Raw genomic sequence first — 22,734 nt, forward strand, 5'->3', positions numbered from 1 at the left:
GGACCTGAGATGATGTCACTCTGGTCACATGACATGAACTGTGACCAGTAAGGAGGCATAAGGCATGGGGAGTTGTAGATGGGAGGGGCCGGCCAAGCAGGACATGCCCCTTCTGATGCCAGGTAATATAAGATAAAATTTTATATTAAGGGCTTTGTGAGTCTGATCTTTAATGAGTTAAACCAGACAATAATTCCCTTAGGGTTAAATCACACAAACATGCTCAGTTCATAAATTACATTCACATTTCATGAACTGAACACTGTTCCAGGGATGGGTGCCCAGGTATCATACCATGAGTACAGTACGGGACAATGGTCCTGAAGCTATGCTGTAATCTTTGGATTATATATTACTATGATGGGATAGTGTTCAGGCTGTGAAATGCAGCCACCGTGCGTTATTCATGGGCCAAGTGTGTTCATGTGTTTTAGCCTTTAAGGGGTTGTTCCAAGTTCAACGATTAAATCAAACCCACTACCATTTTGTAGTGTTAGAGATACTCCACCTAAAGAAGTTGGATCTGCTCCTTCTGTTCACCTCTTCACACCACATCCCAGTTCTCCTACAGTATTGAATAGATGGGTACAGGGACGTAATAATCACTCCCACTATCCACCCCAATCTCACCTACCGGGAAGGGTTCTGACCAGGAGGGGCCCCGGACTGATCCCACCTTCCAGCTCTTGTGTGGCCTGGAAGATGGAGAAGATGCGATAAGGGGACTGGCACTTGGTCTAGGCTACTGTTGGGGTCACTGTAACTATATTTGCGACCGTGGAGTCCCTATTGGCCTCTGTGGAGGTACTTAACTATATCAGTTACCGAGAGGCCCATGTTAGTAATTTGGATACTGTGAGTAGAACAGTATTGAGCTTATGTTATGGAGTTGCCAGACAAGTCATTGCCAGAAGAAGCTGACATGGTTGCCAGGTAAAAGCCGAAAATATGTCATTTGTCTCTATATTTATGTACTGAAATTCCTCTATGAGGATGACCTACATGGAGACAGTCTTATACCGTACTACATCGGATTTATCATTCAGCATCAAAAAGATAGAGCATGCACGATTTCCTCTGGAGAGGGGAGGGATGAGCAGTGCTCATCCCTGCTCCTCTCTAGCGTGCATGAGCCTTAGGGCGGATTCACACGGATTGGTTTCCTCTTCCTGGCTAGAGTGATATTTCACAGATGTCTTACTGAACCGTCCTTTCAAGGGCTCTTTCACACTTCAGTTTTTTACACGGATCAGTAGTAGGTAATCATCCTTCCCTGATCTGACATCACCCAGGTCTCCTGCTGAATTCTTGCGCACAAAGCTTTTGGCATTTGACATGCGCAGTTAGCGGTTGAGTTGGTTCACATCCTAAATCCATACCGCACATGTCAAATACTGGAAGTTTTGAGCACAAGCGCGAGAATTCAGCAGGAGACCTGGATGATGTCAGAGCAGGGAAGGAGGCGCTAGGAGCACGGATGGGAGGGGCAGTTTGAATTGGAGGAAAAGCCCCTCTACCTCGCCACTCTTTCTGGCAAGTTGCCAGGTAAGAACATAAAGTTATTTAACGCTAATTAAAAAAAAAAAAATAAAAAAAATAAGGTGGGCATTAGTTTACTCGGTAGGAACCTTTCAATAGTTAGGTATGAACTAAAGGAAGAACCTAATGTATTAGCTCTATTGAATTCTACATATTTATGAGGTGTAGGATTTCCTTTCTGTATGTAATATATACACACACACACACCAGTTTTTAGGCTATAAGACAGCCTTTATAGTTCGAAGATTACAGGTTTTAAATCTGAAAGAAAGAAAAAAAACAGAGCTCCCCATTAAATAACAAATAGGTAACCAATTTTTTTTTTTTTATTTTATAATGGAAAATACATTTTATTCCCAAAATAAAAGTCACAGATGCACAAAAACACACAATGTTATCTGCTGAATAAAAGAGTAACTATAGAACAGGGAAATATACTTAACAGCAAGGATCAGGCAAACATAACAGAGATTTTAGGAAGCAGATATCTTTCAAAACATTCAAGGAAAAAAAAAAACAAGGAAAGAAAGAAAACCCAAGAAATATTCCCTATTTTATTCCAGGGTGCAAATAGGAGGCAGCGTTGACACCAGGCGCCTCATCTTAAATGCCTATTTAATAATAAAAAAAAATCAAAACTAAAAAACAAATATACTGTACTGACTTTTGACCAACCTATAGCTAACGAGTAGCTTACAGATATTAATCTGAATGAAGCCCTGGTATTTCTTATACACCTCGTGTTGTTAAAATGGAAATACCTCCTCCTTCCATTATGAATATCTGAGCGCTACAGTAGCCATTTTACACAAAAAATGACTGTGCTAAGAAATGGTTAGAAACGTATGTCACATATTAGGGAGTAGGCGTCTTTCTGCTTTTTTTTTTTTTTTTAAGGCACACCTCACCACTCGAAGGGCACAAGTGGCGGGCCGTATAACTAACTAGTTTCGCTGAGATCGGCTTTGTCATATGGTTTCTGTGTAAATATAGTCATTTCTCTCCCTGGTAACCTTACATAAAAATCCAACATTGAAAATAACATCTTGTGTCGTATCTATGGAGAGCGGGATTTAAAAAGATAGATATGTACATATTTATACGTGTGTCCTGAGTGCTGCAGTTCATCTTCTCATCTGTCGAGATCTATTTTATGACTAAAACCATAGAACCGTGAGGATGCAATTCTGTAATAGCTAATGAATCTAAGGAGATCCCACAAGCAGCAGTGATCGCCAAATAAAACCGACCACCCAGCATTTCTAGTACAGAGACAATGCAAAAGAAATCACCGAAATCCATATGACTAATTGAACGCATCGTTTGTGGCCCTTGTGTCAGGTCTGACAGCAGTCGGCTCATACACAGGGCACTGCCCATAGAAATACTTGGGATTGAAACTATGGCTAGCACACATTCAAAAACAACGTTTTAGGCCTAACTCTTTGAGGTGACCCTCCACTCTGACTGAAAATTTTGGCCTGAATGAGAAAAAACCCATTTCTGATACCTCTATATCAGGTAAAGTAGCTGTTTTGGGCAAGGACGACAGGGCAACTTTAGTTGTGCCGTATGGAGTCTCTAAACCAGAGTTTCCATGTAGGCCTGAGCCTTAAGGCTACAGAAATGGGGGTTTAAACAAATAAATACTTCCCTTGGTATAGCTTCCTGATCCTGCGTCATGGGGCTCCAGTTTCTACGGTTCATGTTACCACCGCGACTACTGACTAAGACCCCTTTCACACATGCTACGCCCTGGCCGACTGGAAACGGGGAACGCTCCTCACTCACAGTCAGGATATAGCCTGAACTACCAGGTTTTGTCATTTTTTGTATATTTCAATATTGATAAACAATATTAACCTTATTTTTCACTTTTTTTTATTGAATTCTAGGAAAAAAGTAAAAATGAAATAAAAAAAATCCCCTCAGGAACAAAAGGAAAACACATACATCAGATTGGAGTCCTAATAATGATTTCAAAACTTTGCTGTCATTGCTGAACCTATAACCAAATATTATATACATATACACAGTAGCATTATTAAAAACAATAAAAAAGCATGGTATATGAGACAAGTGGGAGGTTATGATCCGGATGTATATTATCCGCTGTGATTGGCTGTAACCTGACTACGTGAAGGAATACGATGTCAACTATGGGAAAAAAGAAAGTGGTATTTGACATAAAGAATGTGACAAGAAAAGGAGAGGCTCAATCTAATCTCAGAAGTGCACAATAATCTTATAAAAGAAAGGCACGGACATAGGCGAGTGTGGCAATTCCTGGCTAAATAAAACATGGCTTCAGGCCACGGTGCTCTACATGGCCACAATCCAGGGACTTCAAAAATTCTACACAAGAAAAACAAATTTTGTAAAAAGTGATAGCTAAGGGAATAACACACCAATTCTATTCCTTACTATCCATGCAAATTACATGAAGGCCTCGGTTCCTTTTCAGGCTTGTAAGGGACGAACCAATGTCTGTGCCCTGGGGAAAGAGGTCCTCTATACAAATTCATCTTTAATTAAGAGCCTGTTCACATAGGTCCTTCCAACCTGGTCAGAGATGACAAATTTAAAGCAGATTGTTTGCAGTTTCCTTCATGCCCCTAAGTTCAGTGGTCTAAGAGAAGCCTATTGACTTGTTTAGTTTGGTTCTATAGCGGGTACTTTATCTTATTTAGTTGTAATAAGGGGGTTGTCTCAAAAAGATAACCCTGTCAAATTACCACATTATCGAGGGGCAGATTAAGATGAATATTATAGCCACTACAAGTCCTACATATAGTATTACTAATCAGCTTTTTGGGGAATGGAGGCTTCTTCCCTTCTGTCTGCTTCCAATCTGCTGTTTCAATACCTTTGAAGGGCCTTCTAAAGTCCTGAAACAGCTTGCGTACATGTGTATTGAGAGCAGGAACAGATGTAAGAGGATTTCATGGGTGAAAGTCCTTTTAACGTTAAAATTTGGTGAGTGGTTTGGGTGACTAAAGGCCCCCGGGCTGCCGCCCAAACAGCCTGTATTATAATCCACCACTATAGAGGAGGTTTTGACTCTATGAGAAAGAACCAATTGTCCCTTAAGCAAAACCAGATGTTTAGCAGAGATGTTGGGAGCACGACCCAGGGGACCACTTGTTGGAGACAACTTACAAGCACTTTCATCAAATTCTTAGCCCTTATTCACACGACTTACAGTCCGTGTATACAGGCCGCATTATAAAAATATAATGCAGGAGGGACGTTCCCTCTGATGGCCAAACAGCCGCGCCAAACTCTATGAACTATTTAGCTTGCTATAACCCCCCACCCCACCCCGTCCATCCCCATGACATTACATATATGTCTATCCAAAAGAGTATGTATGATTATCTTTGGAACAAGAAGAAGGTATACACAAGGTATGACATGGTGTTACCAGGATCTTCTATTTTTATCAAACACTATATAACTAGCTATGGATTTATCAGAAGAGGTTTTTCTCTAAATATTAAAAATATACATTTGTCTGCATGGCTTTCTCACACTTTACTAACAATGTGCAAACTGGCTTCAGAGTCACAGTTGTGTTTGTGGTGTATGTGGGAATATGCCTCATATTCATTGCCTGACCTCGTGTCTAGCCAGATAAGGAAATTTGAAATTTTTTTACAGCAATGAAAAATCATTTTGAATATGCAAAATAAGGACAAGGCACAAGTCTTTAGATTCTTGTGACACCAGGAGGAGGAGAGCATAGGACTTAATCACAGATGGACAGCAATCTCTACAGGCGTGTTTATACAAAGAGGGCTGTCAATCATCCAGTAGAACCGCCCACAGGACTCCAACTGACATAATGAGATAGTTACAAGTATTATGGAACCTCTTTACATACATTATAGAGAGGAATATAAATCTGCTTGTCTTATTTTGATCTATAGCCTATGATCTATTTTCAAGGTGACCAGTTCCCTTTAAAGGGGTTGTACCAAGTTAACAGGCTATCATCAATGGTGAGGGTCTGACTGCTTGGACAAGACCAGGATTCCCAGTAGGGTCCCATTCCTATTAATAGGTGAAGCAGCAGGATGAGCATGCATTCTTTGCAAAGAATTCTCCGGATTGCTCGGGACCCCAATCTTTCTGAAGCAATCTGGAGAATGAGGGTCCCATTCCCCTAATGAGAAGAGCATGCACCGTGAGAAGAGAATCTACATTCTCCAGATTGCTCAGGATCCCTCTGCTGGGACCCCAATCTTTTTGAAGCACAGGACCCCCAGCAATCTGGAGAATGAGGGTCCCATTCCCCCTAATGGGTGGAGCATGCACCCTGTGAGAAGTGAATCTCAATTCTTCGGATTGCTCAGGATCTGATAGCTGGGACCCCCATTGATCACGAGAACAGGACCAATGAATGAGAATTTGAGTTCCTTTTTCCTGACTTAGTGGATGTTTATGGAGTTTACTGACTTAAAACTATTAATAACCTATCCAAAATATTATTGGTGATGTGACAGGCTTATAGCAGACAGTCCCATCCTTATTTTCCAAGTCCTAAGAATGCACATCAGGGATAGCTCTCATTCATTACAATATGGACAGAGGTCTATATTCCCGGTCCGACCATAGAGTAAAGCAGCACATTGTCTGGGCTGCCTCCTCCCCATTAATGACCATGCAATGGATTGGTCATTAAAAGTTTTCGTGTGGAAAACGCCTTAATGACTAAAAGCTATGTTTCCCACTCATAATCAACTGTTTTATTGTTCCAATTAATAAAAAACAACAAAAATTAGGCAATTCTGAAAAAAAAAGTCTCAATGGAAAATCCAATAATATTATGTGTACAGCTTCTTTGTGTCTCCATAGCAACAGACTACAATGTCTGTGTACTCTGATCCTGTAGTCATGCTACCATCCATCTTTCTTCCCAAAAAAACATTTGGTAAGAAAGAGTAGTGGATAATACGAAAGAGGATCTGAATGCTATCAAAATTTCTTGCAAATATGGACCTTCCCCCTTCAGGGCTAGGACTATAATACGCCTAAACCTTAATATTTACCTGAAGTAACCTGGAGTCCCTATAAAACTTTAACCTGAGTTTGCATTGCAAAAATAGACTTGTACTATCCTTATATGTTCTGTAAAGTAGTCATCATGAGCAAAGAAATTGTACTGGACTCAGTGTCAGTCACCTCCTGAGCGGCTGGCTGCTAACAGAGAACAACATATTATGTTCCGCTTTACAACAGACTGATACAAAAGTAGGTTAAAATGTTTAGTGATCCATTAAGGCTATGATTTCTCAGGGAATCAGTAGTGACTGGTCCTTTGTAAGCAAAATGGAGCATGACCTAGGGAAGGGTTCCTATTCATATATTCGGGAATGGTGAAAATAGTTCTACTGTACAACAATATTTTCTAAAAACAAAAGAAAATGCTTAAAAAAACCTAAGATTGTCAAAGATGGATGAAAGTGCTGCCCAGGACTATATTGGAAGTCATGGGGAAATTTGACTTGTTATAACCATATTTTGGGTTGTAAAAGGGTATTATCATATCACATGAGCTGCGAGAGAGTTTCATACATTGACAACGTCCACAATATAAATGAGGCGGCTTCAGAAAGTTTAGAGAGAAAAAAAACAGATAAAATAATAACAATTCGTACAATTAGTTATATTTTGAAGTATATATATAATTTTTATATATATTTTTTTTTATGTTAAATAAACTTAAAACCCTGATTAAAAATCCTAAGTAGGGTTCATTTATATTAGCTCTCTCTTATCTTCTAACCTTTCCCACACCGGGGCTTGGACATGGAGAACACTCTACATATTGTGTATAAGTAAACATGATTGACATTTAGATTGATCTGAATCTCCATACACAATGGCCTTGCCGCTGCTCACTCAATCCCCTCCAGCAGCATAAGGGTTATATTGACACGAAGTTAAAAATCTGGAAACAATATAAAATTGTATAAAGGTTGTCCACCCTTTGTCTGAACTCCTATAGGGATATCCTCACCAAATGGGCGCCATGAAAGGCTCTATCAGCATAAGGGGGCTCCGTGTGCTCAGTTCCTGCTCATCACAACACGTACATGCAGCGATATGAATGAAGCAAAGATGGAACTGAAGCCTGAGCGCGCCCCCTCCCATGCTGTGGGTTTAAAGCACAAATTTATGATTAGACAAAAGAAGGTCTCAGGGCACCACCTCCTCATACGCCACAAGGAAGTAAGAACAAGCCCATACGTGGACAAAAATGGGTGTTAGAATTGAAAATGTGAGGATACGTTTTTTTTCTCTTTTTATCTCGACAAAAAAGTACCATAAAATAAAACCTACTTATCACCATGCACAAAATACCAAAATTAATTATTGTGAAAACAATTCACATTTTGATTTTTGGGAGGCAGTGAAGTGTGGGTTGAGGACTACATCAGGATTGGGCATGCGGGATCCACTGGCTGTTATCCATGGGTCTCCGGAGAAGCTCCTCCACATGCCTGGCCACATCCATGCTGTCATCTAGGTCAAAGTCGCCATCGGGATCCAAAACAGAGTCAGGACTGCAGAGAGGAAAGAAAAATAAGGGGTTTCATCAGTCATCACACAGTGTGAAATTGCAGCGTAATCCCCTAATTTTATGGAACAAAAAAAGTGCATCGGACTGTGAATCATGGACCAAACTGTGCCAATAAGTGCAGCTAAAAAACGGCAGCAACAGAATCAATAACATTGCCCTTGATTCTCTTGGGTAACGGAGAATTGTATAAGATGGGAACATCCATTTAGTTGTTGTGAACTATGGACCCCATGGCAAATAAGGAAATTTAATTGCATATACATCACCATACATATGGCCCAATGTATAACTTACTTCTGCTGGTACAAGTTATAGTGTGACTGAGTACAGACTGCAGGGGATGGTGCCTGGTCCATGTAGCTGCTTGGTGGGATTACTTCAGTAGTCACAAACCTTACAAAGCAAACAAACATAAGTTATCTCTATACTGTATGTACACCTCTACATGACTAAATACAGCTTGTCCACTGATATTAACAGCTAATATTTTAGGCTACAGGCACATCAACATGCTCAGCCGGACCACACGCAGATCTGTGGAAACCATGGCCGTGTTTTGGAGCTCGTAGAAGTGAATGTGACCTTGTGTTATCTGCTGAATCAATGCATAGCACACAAACAAAAAATGACTGAGGAGAGACTTACTCTGGGACCACTTGCTTAATGGCCGGCTTCACGTATCCATCTGCTTTTGCTATAGGGAATAAGAATTTTAAAAAAGGAATTAAAAATGTTTACAGAGATTGCAAGATATGAAACCTATACACTGTGTCATGTAACTTATCATTCATACCGTATACTGGGGGAGTCTTATCAGAAGTGCTTGAAAGTATTCTAGTTGTCCATGGCAACCAATCACAGATGAGCTTTCGTTTCCCCACAGCTGTTTATTAAATTTAAGCTGAGCTCTGATTGGTTTCCATGGGCAACTGGAACAGTATAAACTCAGACACCTGTTTTAAATCTCTCTGACTGTGACAAGGGAACCTGTCAGTTAAACTAGCCACCTCCAGCTGCCTGATGGACAAGTGGTGTGCTCTAGTGGCTCTGCTACCTCATTCCTCCCTCAGGAAAGAGAGAGATGCTGGCTGTGTGACTTGCTGAAGAGGGAGGAGGGGAGGGGGGAGGACTTGATTTCTCTTCAGCAAGTCAGCGTCTCTTTCTACTTTCTACTCATTCTACTTTCTACTCATTCTCTCTCCCTCAGGGATTATTTTGGGAGAGTCACACATCCAGTGTCTCTATCAGAAAACTGGAGATGTGGCTGAGCTGGAAGAACACGAATATGCTGAGAAAGACGATGATCTGACTCACAAGGGGTGTCATTTATATAGATGGTGAGTCAACTTCAAAAATGAATTCTGAAAGCAATGGAGAAGAATGGTATAGGGATATTTGTACTGTTGTATTATAGCAGTTTTCAGAGATATGTTTAGTTTGTGTGGGTAACTCACAGGTTCCCTTTAAAGCCTCTTCCTGCTGTACACTATTTGTGTATGTAGCAGCAGGGAGATGTTCCCTAGACAGTGCTGTACAGCCTGATATGTAAGCTAAGGGCTTGCTTTGAAATGCCGCCCCCCTCGTTGTTTTCCAAAGTTAAAAAATAAAAGGGTCTAAAAAGTTTTTTAACACATACTTTATATAAATAAAGTATTTAATATCATTATAATATTGCTGCATTCGGCTTAACTTTTTCTAAAAACCAAAAGCTGTCGGCAAAAGAAGAAAGCCTCAACCAGCTTTACCAATTAAAAAATAATTAATTTTTTTCACCATAAATATTTCGAAATTGTAAAACATCGAAAAGTGATTTAAGTTTGGGCCATAACAAAAATAATATGTTAACTATGCTACATGATGAGTGGTTTTCCATAACCCACAGGATAACGGATAGAAATTGTATCATAATTGAAATATTCAATCACTTTCATAGTCATTTTCAAAGACACGCAACTACAGAGTAAAAGGTTTGTGTTAGGACGATTCATCTAGACCTGAGTAGTAGCTAAATTAGATGCAAATAAATGACTACAGACTGTTGTATATGTAATGAAATCTTACAAGGATTGCAGAGCACAGGGGTGTAATACTTTGAGAACACTTCATCTTTTGGCCTGTCGGGAAACACGTAGATAAGATAGTTCAGGTCTCCAAGTCGGTCCGCCAGCGAACGTACTGAAAAATCTCGGCTGGTGAATGGCATCAGGTTCCATAAGGCCCTCTCCGCTAAACACATAGATACAAAACATATGAGCTTTCTTTTCTGGTTTATTATTGTCCGAATATCAGGTTATACTAGTACAAGACTTGTTTCTTGTTGTTTAGCCACAGGCTGACACTTACGCAACTCAAACTTCCACGCTATTGTGATGCCCCCGATCTCAGAATCACTGAAGCGCAGGAGGAAGGTCCCATCCCTTTTATTCACCAACATATCATGAGCTTGCTGCTTGTTTACAAAGCCCAGAATGGCCCTAAATAACAAAAATGAGCAGTTAAGTTAAAGTGTGCCACAAGTAAGTAGTATATACTAACTTCTATAAATGGAAAAAACGAACCAGGACAACAGATATTCAGGCGAACAAGTGCCACGAGGAGAAGTTCAGAGCTCAGCGCTTACAACACACATGGCGATCCGCTGTACTTCTACTTGTCGCCTTATTTACTGGCCAATGCCGCTACTCCTCTTCCCTCTCCCACCCTCCCAATCCATGTCTGATGAAGGACCCATTGGGGCCCGAAACATTACACAACTTTTGGATTGCTATACTACCATCAATAAATTCTTCTTATTTCCTTTATTCTGGAATGTGTGAGAACTTTCCTTGGATAGATACTAATATGAGAAATTCAAAGCGGTCATGATGACCAGCACAGCAGCAACAGAATGTCTTCTATAGACTACAGCTAATTCACACTTACCCGTCATTCCAATGAGGTTTTAAGTGTTTTTTCAACACTTCCATCACTCCATCAAACCATTGCCAGAATGTGTAATTCCAGCCTGGTAAATTCTCCTGCATGAAAAGAAGAGACAGAATATTTAATAATTAATAATAATAGTAATAATAATATACCTACAAGGGTGGTTGATGTTATAATCCTGCATTGGGTAAAGAGCTTGTATAATGGTCCAGCCATTCTTTATAAGGGAGCAGTATAAAATAATGTAATAAATAAAATGCTGTTCCTTGTACCAGCCATCAGCCCTAATCTTACATACAAAGTCCAAGGTGAATGTGACTGCAGAGAAGCCTGGAACTTGGCATGTGGGGTTTTCTGGATAACAGATGGGTGGAGGACACAGGATGGGTTAGTAAAGAGAGAGCTGAAATTTAATGTAGTTCGTAAGTGTGATAGACCGGCCTAAAGAGATGGATTTTAAGAGAATGTTTAAAGCTTTGGGGGTTGGGCATTAGTCTTATAGTCCGTGGGAAGGTCATTCCAGAGAATTGGTGCAGCTCGGGTGAACTCCTGGAGATGTGTGCGAGAGGTTCAAATTACGGTAGAGATTAATCTAGCATCACTATCAGATTGAAGACTATGGGTTGTGATAGATTGAGATGACAGAAAAGAGATAGGGAGGTGTAGCATTATGCAGAGCTTTGTGGATGAGGGTGATTGTCTTATGATGATGTGGGAGTTTAAAATAATTTAATTTAAGCTTTACATTACAAGCTTGTATAGGATACATTATTCCTTGCTGAACACTGGTTGCTTTCCTTAGGGTATATTCACCAATGCTGGCAATAAAGTACAACTGATCAAGGTGACATTTACTAGCAGAATTATACAATCTACAAGCAAGCCATAACTCTTAAAAAATTAAGAATTTGTACCACTTATGTTTAAAGGGGTTGTCCAGTATCTTAAACATGGCCCCAGGTAAGAAAAAACAAATAAGTAACAAGTTAGTTAACTCTGCATAACTCCTTCTCACCCAATGGTCACGTGACCGTCATGGCTAAAGCTGCTCGTTCAATGCAATGTAGTGTAGAAAAGAGAAGACGCTAATAAACCCCTTCTACCTTCTCCAGGGTCTCCTGCTGTCTCTATAGCTGTCTCTATAGCTATGCCCCAACCTGCTCCTGGGATCAGTGCAGAAGAAACTGCAGCAACACCAAGATACGCTGCAGACTAGTGACCCATACCCCAACTATAAACAGATAAAGCAGACTAACTTGGCACCTGGCACAACTTTTCATTGTAATTGAAGGAAAGACTACCATCTCTACTTTTACATAGGTCTTCCCAAAGTGAATAGATATGCAGTCTTGCTATGAGTTTCTGAATTAACCTGTTGCTTAATATTCCATGACTAGTAATCAGAGTGCGCTCCTTGAATTACTAGTCCATTCGAGCTCAGCAATGTTCTCTACTTGCATGTGTCAGCCCAAGGCTTACCACTGGACCATGACCAGCTCAAAGTGCATGACCCCCTAAACCGGGAACAGGATGTATTCGCACTTGTAAAATAATATTCACTGAACTCTTCAGCCTCTCACCCTATTGAACTGTGCCCAGGACACGGTCATGTTGTTGTAGTCATCCTTGTGGTTGCTGGTGTTGTTGAAAAGTTTCTGTGCCAAGAACACAAGATTCTCGTCACCGAGCCCTCGGTTACTCTGAACCTCTGCTTTAAACTTCATGTTCAGAGCCTCACAGAGCTGCGGCCAAAGAACTTTGTCTGGAACCACAAATGGAACCCGGCCCTGCAGGAAAAAAAAAATCATACAAATATCAACAAGAGATGGAATATCTACCATAGGAATAAAGCGTATATACTGGGAATTATATCATCAAAACAGTATACAGAGGTTTGCCTATAGATGAGCAAGAGAATCCAGGACCAGGACAAGTCACGGGAAGACATTGTGACTTACTGGCTCAGCAAATGCATTGTCCCACAAGACTGTTGCTGTAGCATTGTTGTCCTGACTCCCATGGACGATCACCACAACCGGGAGAGAGAGCGTCTGTAGAAAAAAAAAAAAAAAGATATTTATATTTATAAAATCACTAAGACAATTCTACAGTGAGAAAGATGTATATTGTTTTGGGACGACAATGAAACAACAATCCTGGCTTTAGGACGATTTCCCCATTAAAGGGAGACATTTTGTTTTCCTTTACATTGACTGAGTTTGAGTATTTTCAATGTGTTTACTTTTAATTTAGTTATATTTATATACATTCTACAAAAAGAGATGATTTTAGCACCTCCTACCCCTGACCTAACCCCTTGTACTTACCTTCACTTGGAAAACCAACTCATTCCCCCCGACACTGAACTGTGACTCAAACAATATGGTAAACTTCTCCTCAGTGACCGACTCTGCTCCTCGCCGGTCTGAGCGTTTGATCCTCTTCAAGGACTGCAAGACACGAAGGTGGAATTAGCCAGAAAGAAACAAGTTTCTCCTTATTCTCCTAATCCTCTAGCTTAAAGCGGTTACACAAATTTTTACAAAGCTTCATCGTGCCTATTGTGAAAACATATTAGATCCCTGAATTTTTTTTTTACATTTTGGCCCTGTCTTGACCCATAGGCAAGCCTGGAGATTCCTGCTTACCGAATCTGCTTTGTGGCTAGTAATTGGCTAAACCGGTATTTCCTGTGTGTTAAAAAGAACCAGGAAGTAAGACTCTCCCTATGGAGACTTTGCCATTTAAGTCTGCCTCTGCAGGATTGTGGAGACTTACAGCAACTTCTGTTTCACTGGGGTATGAAAATACATTTTCCAGGATGGAATAAGAAAAACATTGCCTCTTAGCTACCTTGTAAGGCAGCCCCCTTACCATCAAGCATGACTTTCAGGAAGCCTAATGACACGATGCAGAATCAAAGCCAAACCAATATATCTATTCCAGAAGGAACTGACTCCCAACTGTAGACAGCACTGCTTCAATGTGTTAACATCTGGTCAATACAGTGTAGGGACTGGTTTAGCTGAGTGACAGACATATGACTAGGTCTGGGAACTAAGTAGACTAAGTAAGTATCAGGGAACTGGAGCATCAGAATATTGGCATCGACCAACTATTCTCTGGACACAAAGGATATGCCAACTTAGCCATGGAGAGGTCAGTATCTTATATTGAGAACAGCATCTACTTTCCTCTGGCGCACTTGCTTCTCGAATGGAGAGGTGCTCAGGCTGACCATACACTCTCCATTCCAGTCATTGGGAGCCTCTAAAATTGCCAAGGCTGCTATCGATAACAGAGTTCACAATATCTCTTGGATTAGTGTTTCCATCTTAGAAAAGATAAATATCCAATTCTGCTAAATTCCCCTTTAAAGATCCTGTATCCTGCATCTCCTCTTTTATCAAAGGAAACTTTATTTGGCTCCCATCATACTCATTCCATATTCACCTACCATGTTTCTGAAGTGGGCACTTAGGGTGCCAGTGGCTTGGTGATACTCCATTACACAGCAATTGTTCAAGATCTCTCCGCTACTCTCACTGAAACAAAGGATTTTTATAAGATTACTTTTTATTAGGCAATAAGAGAGAAACAACAAATGTTACAATAAGTTACAGGCTAACCAAGATGTCTGTTCCAAGTGAGTCATTATGATATATAGTATATACTCGAGTATAAGCCGACCCAAGTATAACCCCTAATTTTAACACTGTATATACGGTTGATATGGATATAGTTTTGCAATGGCTCGATTTAACAAGTGAATATATCTGTCACTTTACATTATTGCATTGTAGACTATTAAAGAGGTTTTCAAGGCTAACTACAAAGCTCTTGGGATGCTTCCGAGTTTCGAGTCCATTCCATCAACATAGATCCCTTTGCTTCTGGTTCTTATCATCAGTATTATCACCCTTCTTTCCCATATGATCACTTGCACTGGTCACAGGTTCCAGTCCATTGCTGGCTCAGCTGGGACCAGAAACAGAAGGCACTGAGGTTGGAATGATAAAATGCAGCAGCGGAGGGGGCGAAGATGTATTCATTAGGTCAGGCCAGGAGGATCTGCTGATGAATGTCCACCGTCTACCCACATACAGCCATATACAGATCAGTCCCCTAAGGAACTTACTTGCGTGTGTTTTCATTCTTCAGAAGAGCCTTAGCTTGTAATTCACTAATGATGGTGGCTTTCACTTGGGGCGGGTTCATGTGGACATTCAGTTTGCCACCCACCAGCAGCCGAACTGTTGCTGCAAACTTTGTCTGCGTTTTCAATACCTGGGGAGGCTGCTTTTCTATGATAAATGTGCTGCAGAAAGAAGCACAAAGGTGAACTGCATAGAAACAATGTAATCAGAATGAAACAACTTACTTTCTTAAGATTTGTGCAATGAAGCAGCTAATAAACAATTAACATAAACAATTAAGCTATTCAGTAAATATAATGCAAAGTGAACAAAAAAAAACTATTTTTACAATTTACAATTTTTTAGCTCCTATCACTCTCTAGGCTGCTGAGTGCAAAATCCCAGGGCGTGGGATCTCTAAGCAGACACATTGGGGCAGATTTACTTACCCGGTCCATTCGCGATCCAGTGGCGCATTTTTTGCGGTGGATTCGGGTCCGGCCGGGATTCACTAAGGTAGTCCACTAGGTGGCACTGCTGTTCTGAAGTCCGCTGAAATGCACTCAAGTACACCGACCTATTCCTGGTGAAGGCAAGTGCAAGCTCCGCGACACTTTTTGTTTTTTAAATGCGGTGGTTTTTCCGAATCCTTCGGGTTTTCGTTCGGCCACGCCCCCCGATTTCCATCGCGTGCATGCCAGCGCCGAAGCGCCACAATCCGATTGCGTGCGCCAAAATCCCGGGTCAATTCAGGGGAAATCGGCGCAAATCGGAAATATTCAGGTAACACATCGGGAAACCGTGAATCGGGCAATAACAAAAATGCAGCATTTCACATATATAATAGTAAATTAGAAACTTGTCTTTGTGGGAATACCCCTTTAAAGGAACCCTGACACCACAAAATCCTACAATAGACCCTGAACAGTACCTTATAGATGACTAGAATTGTGGTGTAATGGTGCCAGTGGGGCTTCTCTAAATAAAAACTTTTATTCCTCATCATTTTCTTCTGAGATCCCAATATGGAGACAGGAGAGCTCTTGGATCCAGTCAAGCTCCCACAGCTCCTCACGCCCGTTGTTCATTGTAAACCCGCTCCTTGTCACAACTCTACGTCACTACAACTTGATTTGAAAATACGTGCATGCGCAGTGGACCCAACAGTGCACAACAGAGGACCATGCATCTGTGTATTGTGCACAGTACTGGCTGCAAGCGGAATGTCAGGTGCCCCGTGCATCCGTGGAATTTTCAAACCAAGTTGTAGTGATATGGAGCTGGGGGGCTGTGACAAGGGCCGCGGTAGGGGTGGGTTTACAATTAAGAAAGGCTGTGGGGATACGGGGATGCTTGACTGGATCCAAGAGCTCTCCTTCCTCCGCGACTAGATCTCAGAAGACAATGATGGGGAAAAAAGTCCTTTTTGTGCCAAAGCAGTAACTCAGAAGAGCCCCACTGGCACCATTACACCACAATTACAGTGAGCTATAAGGTAATGTTCAGGGTTTATTGTGGGATTTTGTGGTGACAGGTTCCCTTTAAAGAGTTTAAACAGTTAATAACTATTTACATATATATTTATGGTAGTTTTACACTAGTGATGTTTATGTGTTCCTGCCCTTTCACTCCACAGTGACAGGAGCAAGAACCAGAGTTCAAACCAACATCTATAAAACGTTCACAGAGTAAGCTCTAGAATCAAAATATACAATTTTCCCTTGCAAATAGCTAGATGTATGTACATTTTATCCTTACACTAGAACAACATGTGTTACTGACAATGCCGTGTGCATTAGTCTAGGTTACAGATGAAGATGCACCTTAGGGGTACTCCACGGGCGACACGTTACCTTGTTACTAATGCAGAGATGATATCTGTGATGGTGGCATTTAGCTCAGCGAGTAGCTCCTCCACAGGCCCAGGAATAGGCAGCTGTTGGCACAGGTGCTCAGCCCGTCTGATCTGCTGTCGGTTCTGCCAGATTATTTCCGCAAGCTTTTCACACCTATTAAAAGATGGGTTTCATGTGTCAGTACGTATAATTGAACGGCATAATAAAGAGAAAAACTACTGATTAAAGTGTTTGTCCAGTGACAAGTTAGCCCCTATTCAATAACTTGCTGATCAGTGGGGAGGTCTCAGTGATGGGACCCCCACGTATCACGAGAATGGAGGTCTGTTGTACCCCAACGGCCCATTGTGCCAATTGCGTATGTGCCAGCTGCTCCACTTATCTCTATGGTAATGACTGAGATAGCCATGCGCACTCAGCTATGTCCGATGTCAGATGAATAGAGCGCCGACACATGCGCAACTGGCAGCTCTGTTCATCTGGGGTACAATTGATGTTCTTACAATCCGTGGCGGTCCATCACAAAGACCCCACTGATGAGCAAGTTGGCCCCTGTGGATAGGCGCTAACTTGGTTTATCCAAGGTTAACAGCATATATTACTGACAGACACAAGGTCTGACTCTAAGACCACAACCATCTCCGCACCCGCAGTTTTGCAGAGTGCTGCTCTCATTGCTCCCATGTACAGGGAAAAGTCTATTCGTTTTTAGACGCACCTGGATATTTTAAAGGAGTAAAACTGCCTGTACCAAGAAATACATTTTTGGATGGACATCTGTGCAACTCATGATAAACTTTAGCCTTAACTTTCTAATCTTACGTACAAAGAACTTTAATACATTTATAGAATGAGTGCACAAGCAAGGGCAAAACTGAACGTACCATGTCTGTAAGAGGTCTAAGCCGCCTTCTGGAGGGCCACCGTTCCCTGCGAGCTGCTGCCGCCTCTTCCACTGAATCAGCTCATCATCCAGGATGATGGTTTGCTGCTTGCGCAAAAGCTGTAGGGTCTTCTGGTGCTTCTCTGACAAATCCTAAACGTAAATGTTAAAATAAAGAGGATAATGACATAACATTTGGTGTTGCAAAAATTTCATAAAAAGCACAATAAAAATAATATAATATATGTTATAAAATATAATAACAAGCTGCAAGTGCAAAAAGGATTCAGACTACAAACAGCGACACAAACCGCGCACAAACTACGCTACATTACACTACAGTAGAGGTAGAACAGCTTCCAACACCTTCTTATTTTACTAAAAGCTCTTGAAACTCATAGTAAGTTTTGAAGGACTATACTTTCGGCAGAATCTTCTTCATGTATAGAGCATTACCAGTCTGTACTGCTGCAGAGTCTGGGCCTCTCTCTGCAGCCAGGCCTCCAGGGACGCCTGCCGCTGCTGCAGCGTGGCCTCGCGGGGCATCCGTTCTTGAGGGCTCAACTGGGACAGCTGGGAGAACTGAGCTGCAAAAAGTAATAGAAAAAAAACTTAGTAAATATAGAGTATATACCAAGGGAGGTGGAACACAAATAAATTTAGTTAATCATCTTGATAAGCAAACGACTCCACTATTTCAATCGTTCTTTTATGTTGAGGGTGATTTGCTTTACTTTCCAAACCCAAATAGAGTTTAGGGCTCATTCTTTAAGGTTTGGGCTTTAGCCAATTGCATTAGAGGAAATCTAAGATCAAAATCTATCATGATAAACCAGGGACACTTAACTCATAGATCCAGGCACCAGGACTGTGTTCTTATGTTTGCTATCCACGTCCTTCTTCCATCTAAACACAACTTTTAAAATTTATTGCTAATGTGCTTGGTGAGCTCTGGGGGTGTAGCCAGAGCCCCTCAGTGCTGTAGCTTCCAGGGTGTTACACTGTCTCCCCCTCTGTTCCCTGAGCACTTTCCCCTTGCATTGCCTGATGTAATCTCAAGGCAGTAGAGGAAGCTTTGGCACACAATGTAAGGGGGGAGTGCTTTTGCACAGTGTAACAGCTCTTAAAGGATTTTAGAAGTATTTGTGGTTTTAGACAACACATCTATGAATAAATAAAGATCTATAAGTAAATATCCCTGGTTTATCAGGTTTGCTTTTGATTTCCATTAAGATTGGGACGCTCTGCATAAAGAAAAGTCATTAAAGGGGGTGTCCCTTAAATACATGATAGTGTCAAATTGTTGGGGCCACAACACTGAGACGACCCCCATGGATTATTGGAATTTTTATCCTAAGTCTCCCATTAAAATGAGTCCGTGGTGGCAATTCAACCTATTTCACAACCCCAAAGACCTCTATGGGAAGTCCTGAGGTGCAGGACAACACCACCCTCCTGATAAGTGGTGGACGGGGATGTGGAGTAGATCGGGCCAGGATTGCCTGGTGTGGAAATAACCCATTTGCAGAGAGATTGTGGCTTGAAGCTGCTGCAGAAACCTTCTGTCATATGTTGTGACCAGATTGCTGTGGATTGTTCTCAATGACACCACAAAGTGCATTCCCAGAATGATAAAGATTTCACCAATTCAATATAAGAGCAGACGTTACACTTTTGTGTCTTGCTGGTTTCCCCTCAGCATGCCTATGATTATACATGCAGAGGCGGCCATGCTGGCCCGGACTATCCCACCACAGAGAGCTCTCCACACGTTCCAGTCCGACGTTGCGCTGTTTACACAGGTTACGACAGAAGCAATCTCAGATGGAGTTTAATTATTCCTGGCAAGGTTACAGTGATTGTAAATCCATCAAGCGTCCGCCGGCAGCGCGGCTATGTAATTAGCCTCCCATAATAAGCACCTTTATTTAGCGCAAACCGGTGGGTAATTGTTGTCAAAATGATAGTAATTATAAAAATGCAAATAATCAATGTTAAAACGTAACAAATTGCGCTGGATGGAGAAAGAACTAAAAGTGCCGCTGAATTGTCGCTCGGTCCAAGAGGTTGTGTTTTAGAGAGGGAGAAACAAAAAAAATTGCCATGTGTTGCACATATGGAAGCCCCTTGGCTAGAACATCATATGCCCTAATATGTAAGAAGTGCAAGCCTGCAGATGACTGTGTACGGAGCTACAGATGTGTCATGTTGCCTTATATAGCAGATGCATCTGTGTACAATATGATACGTGGGAACATAGCGGCTTGTTTCCGAGGTTAGTCTGCAGCGTGACCCTGATCTGCTGTGATTCAGGAGGGCAGGAGCGAGCGCAGCTTTATTTACCGCTGATAATGAGCGTTTCTGGCAGTCGCAAGTCATTGTTATTCCTCGCTGAATTTCTAGTGTCTTAGAAAAACTCACAGTATTGACGCCATTATTTACACCTCGTTATAAAAGTGAGGATGAGGGGTCATGTAGAGCGGTAACATTCTCACGGAGAAGCTAAGAATTCATGTCATAAATAAATAAATTGTATTTCTGTAATTGCTGTTTTTAAGAATAGCTTAGAATTGTTTTGAATTCCTGGTGACATGTATATTGCTATATACTACTGTATCACTACCCAATATGACAGTCTGACCCCGCCATCCCTTAGCACCACAATATCCTATCTCAGGTAATTAATAGGCAAGGGGAACAAGCAATTAGCCCATTAAAAACAAATCTAATTTGTTTTGTATTTTCAGTTCCAATAATTGCACATCCCCTGCCGCCCTGCTCACTAATTATTACATAAAACGACCTACAGGGGGTGCATGTGTTACAGGTGTTTAAATTAAAGGACATTTATCACTAGGCTGAAGGACTGTAAACCAAGCACACTGATATACTGGTGCGTGCCTCCTCTGACAGGACCTGCTCTTCTTTTAGCTTCTTATGCCCTGTTTTTTACAAAACAAGGTTTTTTAAATTATGCAAATGAACCCGAGGGGCTCTAGGCTCCTTTCGTGTCAATGGAGCCTGGAGCCCCTTCGGGATTATTTGCATATTTTGTAAAGCATTTTTTTATTATAAAAACAAGGGCATAGGAAGTTTAAAGAAGCGCAGATCCTGTCAGAGGAGGCACACACCAGCATGTCAGTGTGCTTGGTTTACAATCCTTCAGCCTGGTGATAGATGTCCTTTGAGTATTTTCCATGAAGAAACAGTGATGTTTGATGTCCCACAAGCTATAACTGGCAGCAATTTGATACCTGCTGTTTCCAGCATCAGTCATAGCTCCTGCCGTACAAATATAACCCCTCAAATGCCACGGTTAATTGCATTCGTAGCACATTAGGGGGTGACAAAGGCCAAACGCTCCAGGCCTCGCTTGCTAACCTCACTAATCCAGTCCGTTTTGCTCTGACTACCTACAAGTGTTTTTAGTAGGAGGAAAGTAGGAGGGGTTGGGCTGGGAAAGCAAGCGAGACATACAGCAATAACATAAATCATCTTTACGTGCAATCCAAAGACAAAGACTGTGCCCTATGAAACATTGGAAGTAGTCGGAAGGTATATAAAGTGGACTGAAAAAAATAAAAATCTAATGAAAAAAAACCAAAAACAAACCCACCCCCCCTGCACACCAATGGAACCTAATATGGCAAATGGGGACTATGGCTATATTCAGCAGAGCGTTTTCCCAGTGCATACACCAAATAGATTTTGAAAATGAAGATGTGACCTGAACCTTAGACAATAACTATTAGCGGCTGCCTCCTTTTTGTACTTTCTCCACCAGTCTAGTTTGCATCTCATTTCTGGCATGCTGTAAAGTACACAGCCAGCCAACCAGTTATAAGACAAGTTGTGGATGATATGAATAATTCTTCCACTATTCGAAGGAGCAGTAATGTTAGTAACATTACACCTGGGAATTGGTATTTAGGCAATTTCCTTACACATATATACATAACCAGGAATAAGTAGGAGGACACCACTCACCCTGAATTCTCAGACTTTCCTGATACTGGATAATGAAATACTCTTGTGTCTGCTGTAACTTCTTGAGTCCATTCTCTGTGTCCTGAGTAATAAGCCTGAGCTCTTCAAAGGTCTGGTTAATCTGGAGGTGCTTCTGAGACATGGTGTCCACAATTCCCCCGACTGGTGAACTGGACTGGAGGAGACAGCGAAGCACATAAGTAAGTGAATATGGCAAGTAAAAGTGCAGGATAATTGTGACTGCTATGAGATAGGACACTATCTTATTAACAATTATAAAAAAAAATGCACAAATAAATACTCCTCATTTGGATCTTGGATAACATGTAGACTTACGTTGGAGGCTTCACGGACTAGTCTCTGCTCGTGGTATAAAATATGTCGAATGCATCGAACCAACTCCATTGGGCATCGTTCATAAGTGTTCTATGTGGGGAGCGAACATTAAATTACAACCTTAAATAAAAAGTAACTTTTTCTGATTAATCCCTTCACCCATATGATTATATGCATCCTAAATGCACATACCCTGTGCAGATAGTACCTATACAAACGTCACAATAGTGGCACACTTCATACGGTTATAGCTACTGATCCATAGCACCTATTACCACAGTTCTGGTGTCACTTTAAAGAGGAGAATATCTCATCACATCAGGAATGTGGTTTTAGGTGCCACAGAAACTGAGGTGTCCACTGTTAAAGCTCTCCTTTGCCGACTAACTTTAGAAGTGGATATCTCCTGCTCTGTGGCACCTAGAAACAGGATATTAGTAGGGACTCCCTAAAATTTGTACATAATTCTATTTCTAGGTACCACAA

At 41.3% G+C, this 22,734-nt stretch overlaps 1 protein-coding gene across 3 annotated transcripts in view; it reads right to left on the reverse strand.

Annotated features, from left to right (window-relative positions):
* Positions 1 to 2,363: 2,363 nt before the first annotated feature.
* LOC140064633 (signal transducer and activator of transcription 5B) overlaps positions 2,364 to 22,734 on the reverse strand; it is a 105,003-nt gene continuing 84,632 nt past the window's right edge. For all 3 annotated transcript variants that reach the window (XM_072111712.1, XM_072111713.1, XM_072111714.1), the window contains 16 exons: positions 22,249 to 22,338; positions 21,913 to 22,087; positions 18,382 to 18,512; positions 17,927 to 18,078; positions 17,040 to 17,195; positions 15,189 to 15,368; positions 14,508 to 14,595; positions 13,378 to 13,500; positions 13,009 to 13,101; positions 12,631 to 12,837; positions 11,048 to 11,142; positions 10,469 to 10,599; positions 10,187 to 10,351; positions 8,771 to 8,819; positions 8,420 to 8,518; positions 2,364 to 8,108 (listed from right to left, as the gene is read on the reverse strand). In XM_072111712.1, the coding sequence (XP_071967813.1) occupies positions 7,979 to 8,108; positions 8,420 to 8,518; positions 8,771 to 8,819; positions 10,187 to 10,351; positions 10,469 to 10,599; positions 11,048 to 11,142; positions 12,631 to 12,837; positions 13,009 to 13,101; positions 13,378 to 13,500; positions 14,508 to 14,595; positions 15,189 to 15,368; positions 17,040 to 17,195; positions 17,927 to 18,078; positions 18,382 to 18,512; positions 21,913 to 22,087; positions 22,249 to 22,338 (2,064 nt within the window). In that variant the 3' untranslated portion in view covers positions 2,364 to 7,978. The remainder of the gene's footprint in view (positions 8,109 to 8,419; positions 8,519 to 8,770; positions 8,820 to 10,186; positions 10,352 to 10,468; positions 10,600 to 11,047; positions 11,143 to 12,630; positions 12,838 to 13,008; positions 13,102 to 13,377; positions 13,501 to 14,507; positions 14,596 to 15,188; positions 15,369 to 17,039; positions 17,196 to 17,926; positions 18,079 to 18,381; positions 18,513 to 21,912; positions 22,088 to 22,248; positions 22,339 to 22,734) is intronic.

This window comes from Engystomops pustulosus, chromosome 6 (assembly GCF_040894005.1).
Source record: "Engystomops pustulosus chromosome 6, aEngPut4.maternal, whole genome shotgun sequence".
NCBI lineage: Eukaryota > Metazoa > Chordata > Amphibia > Anura > Leptodactylidae > Engystomops > Engystomops pustulosus.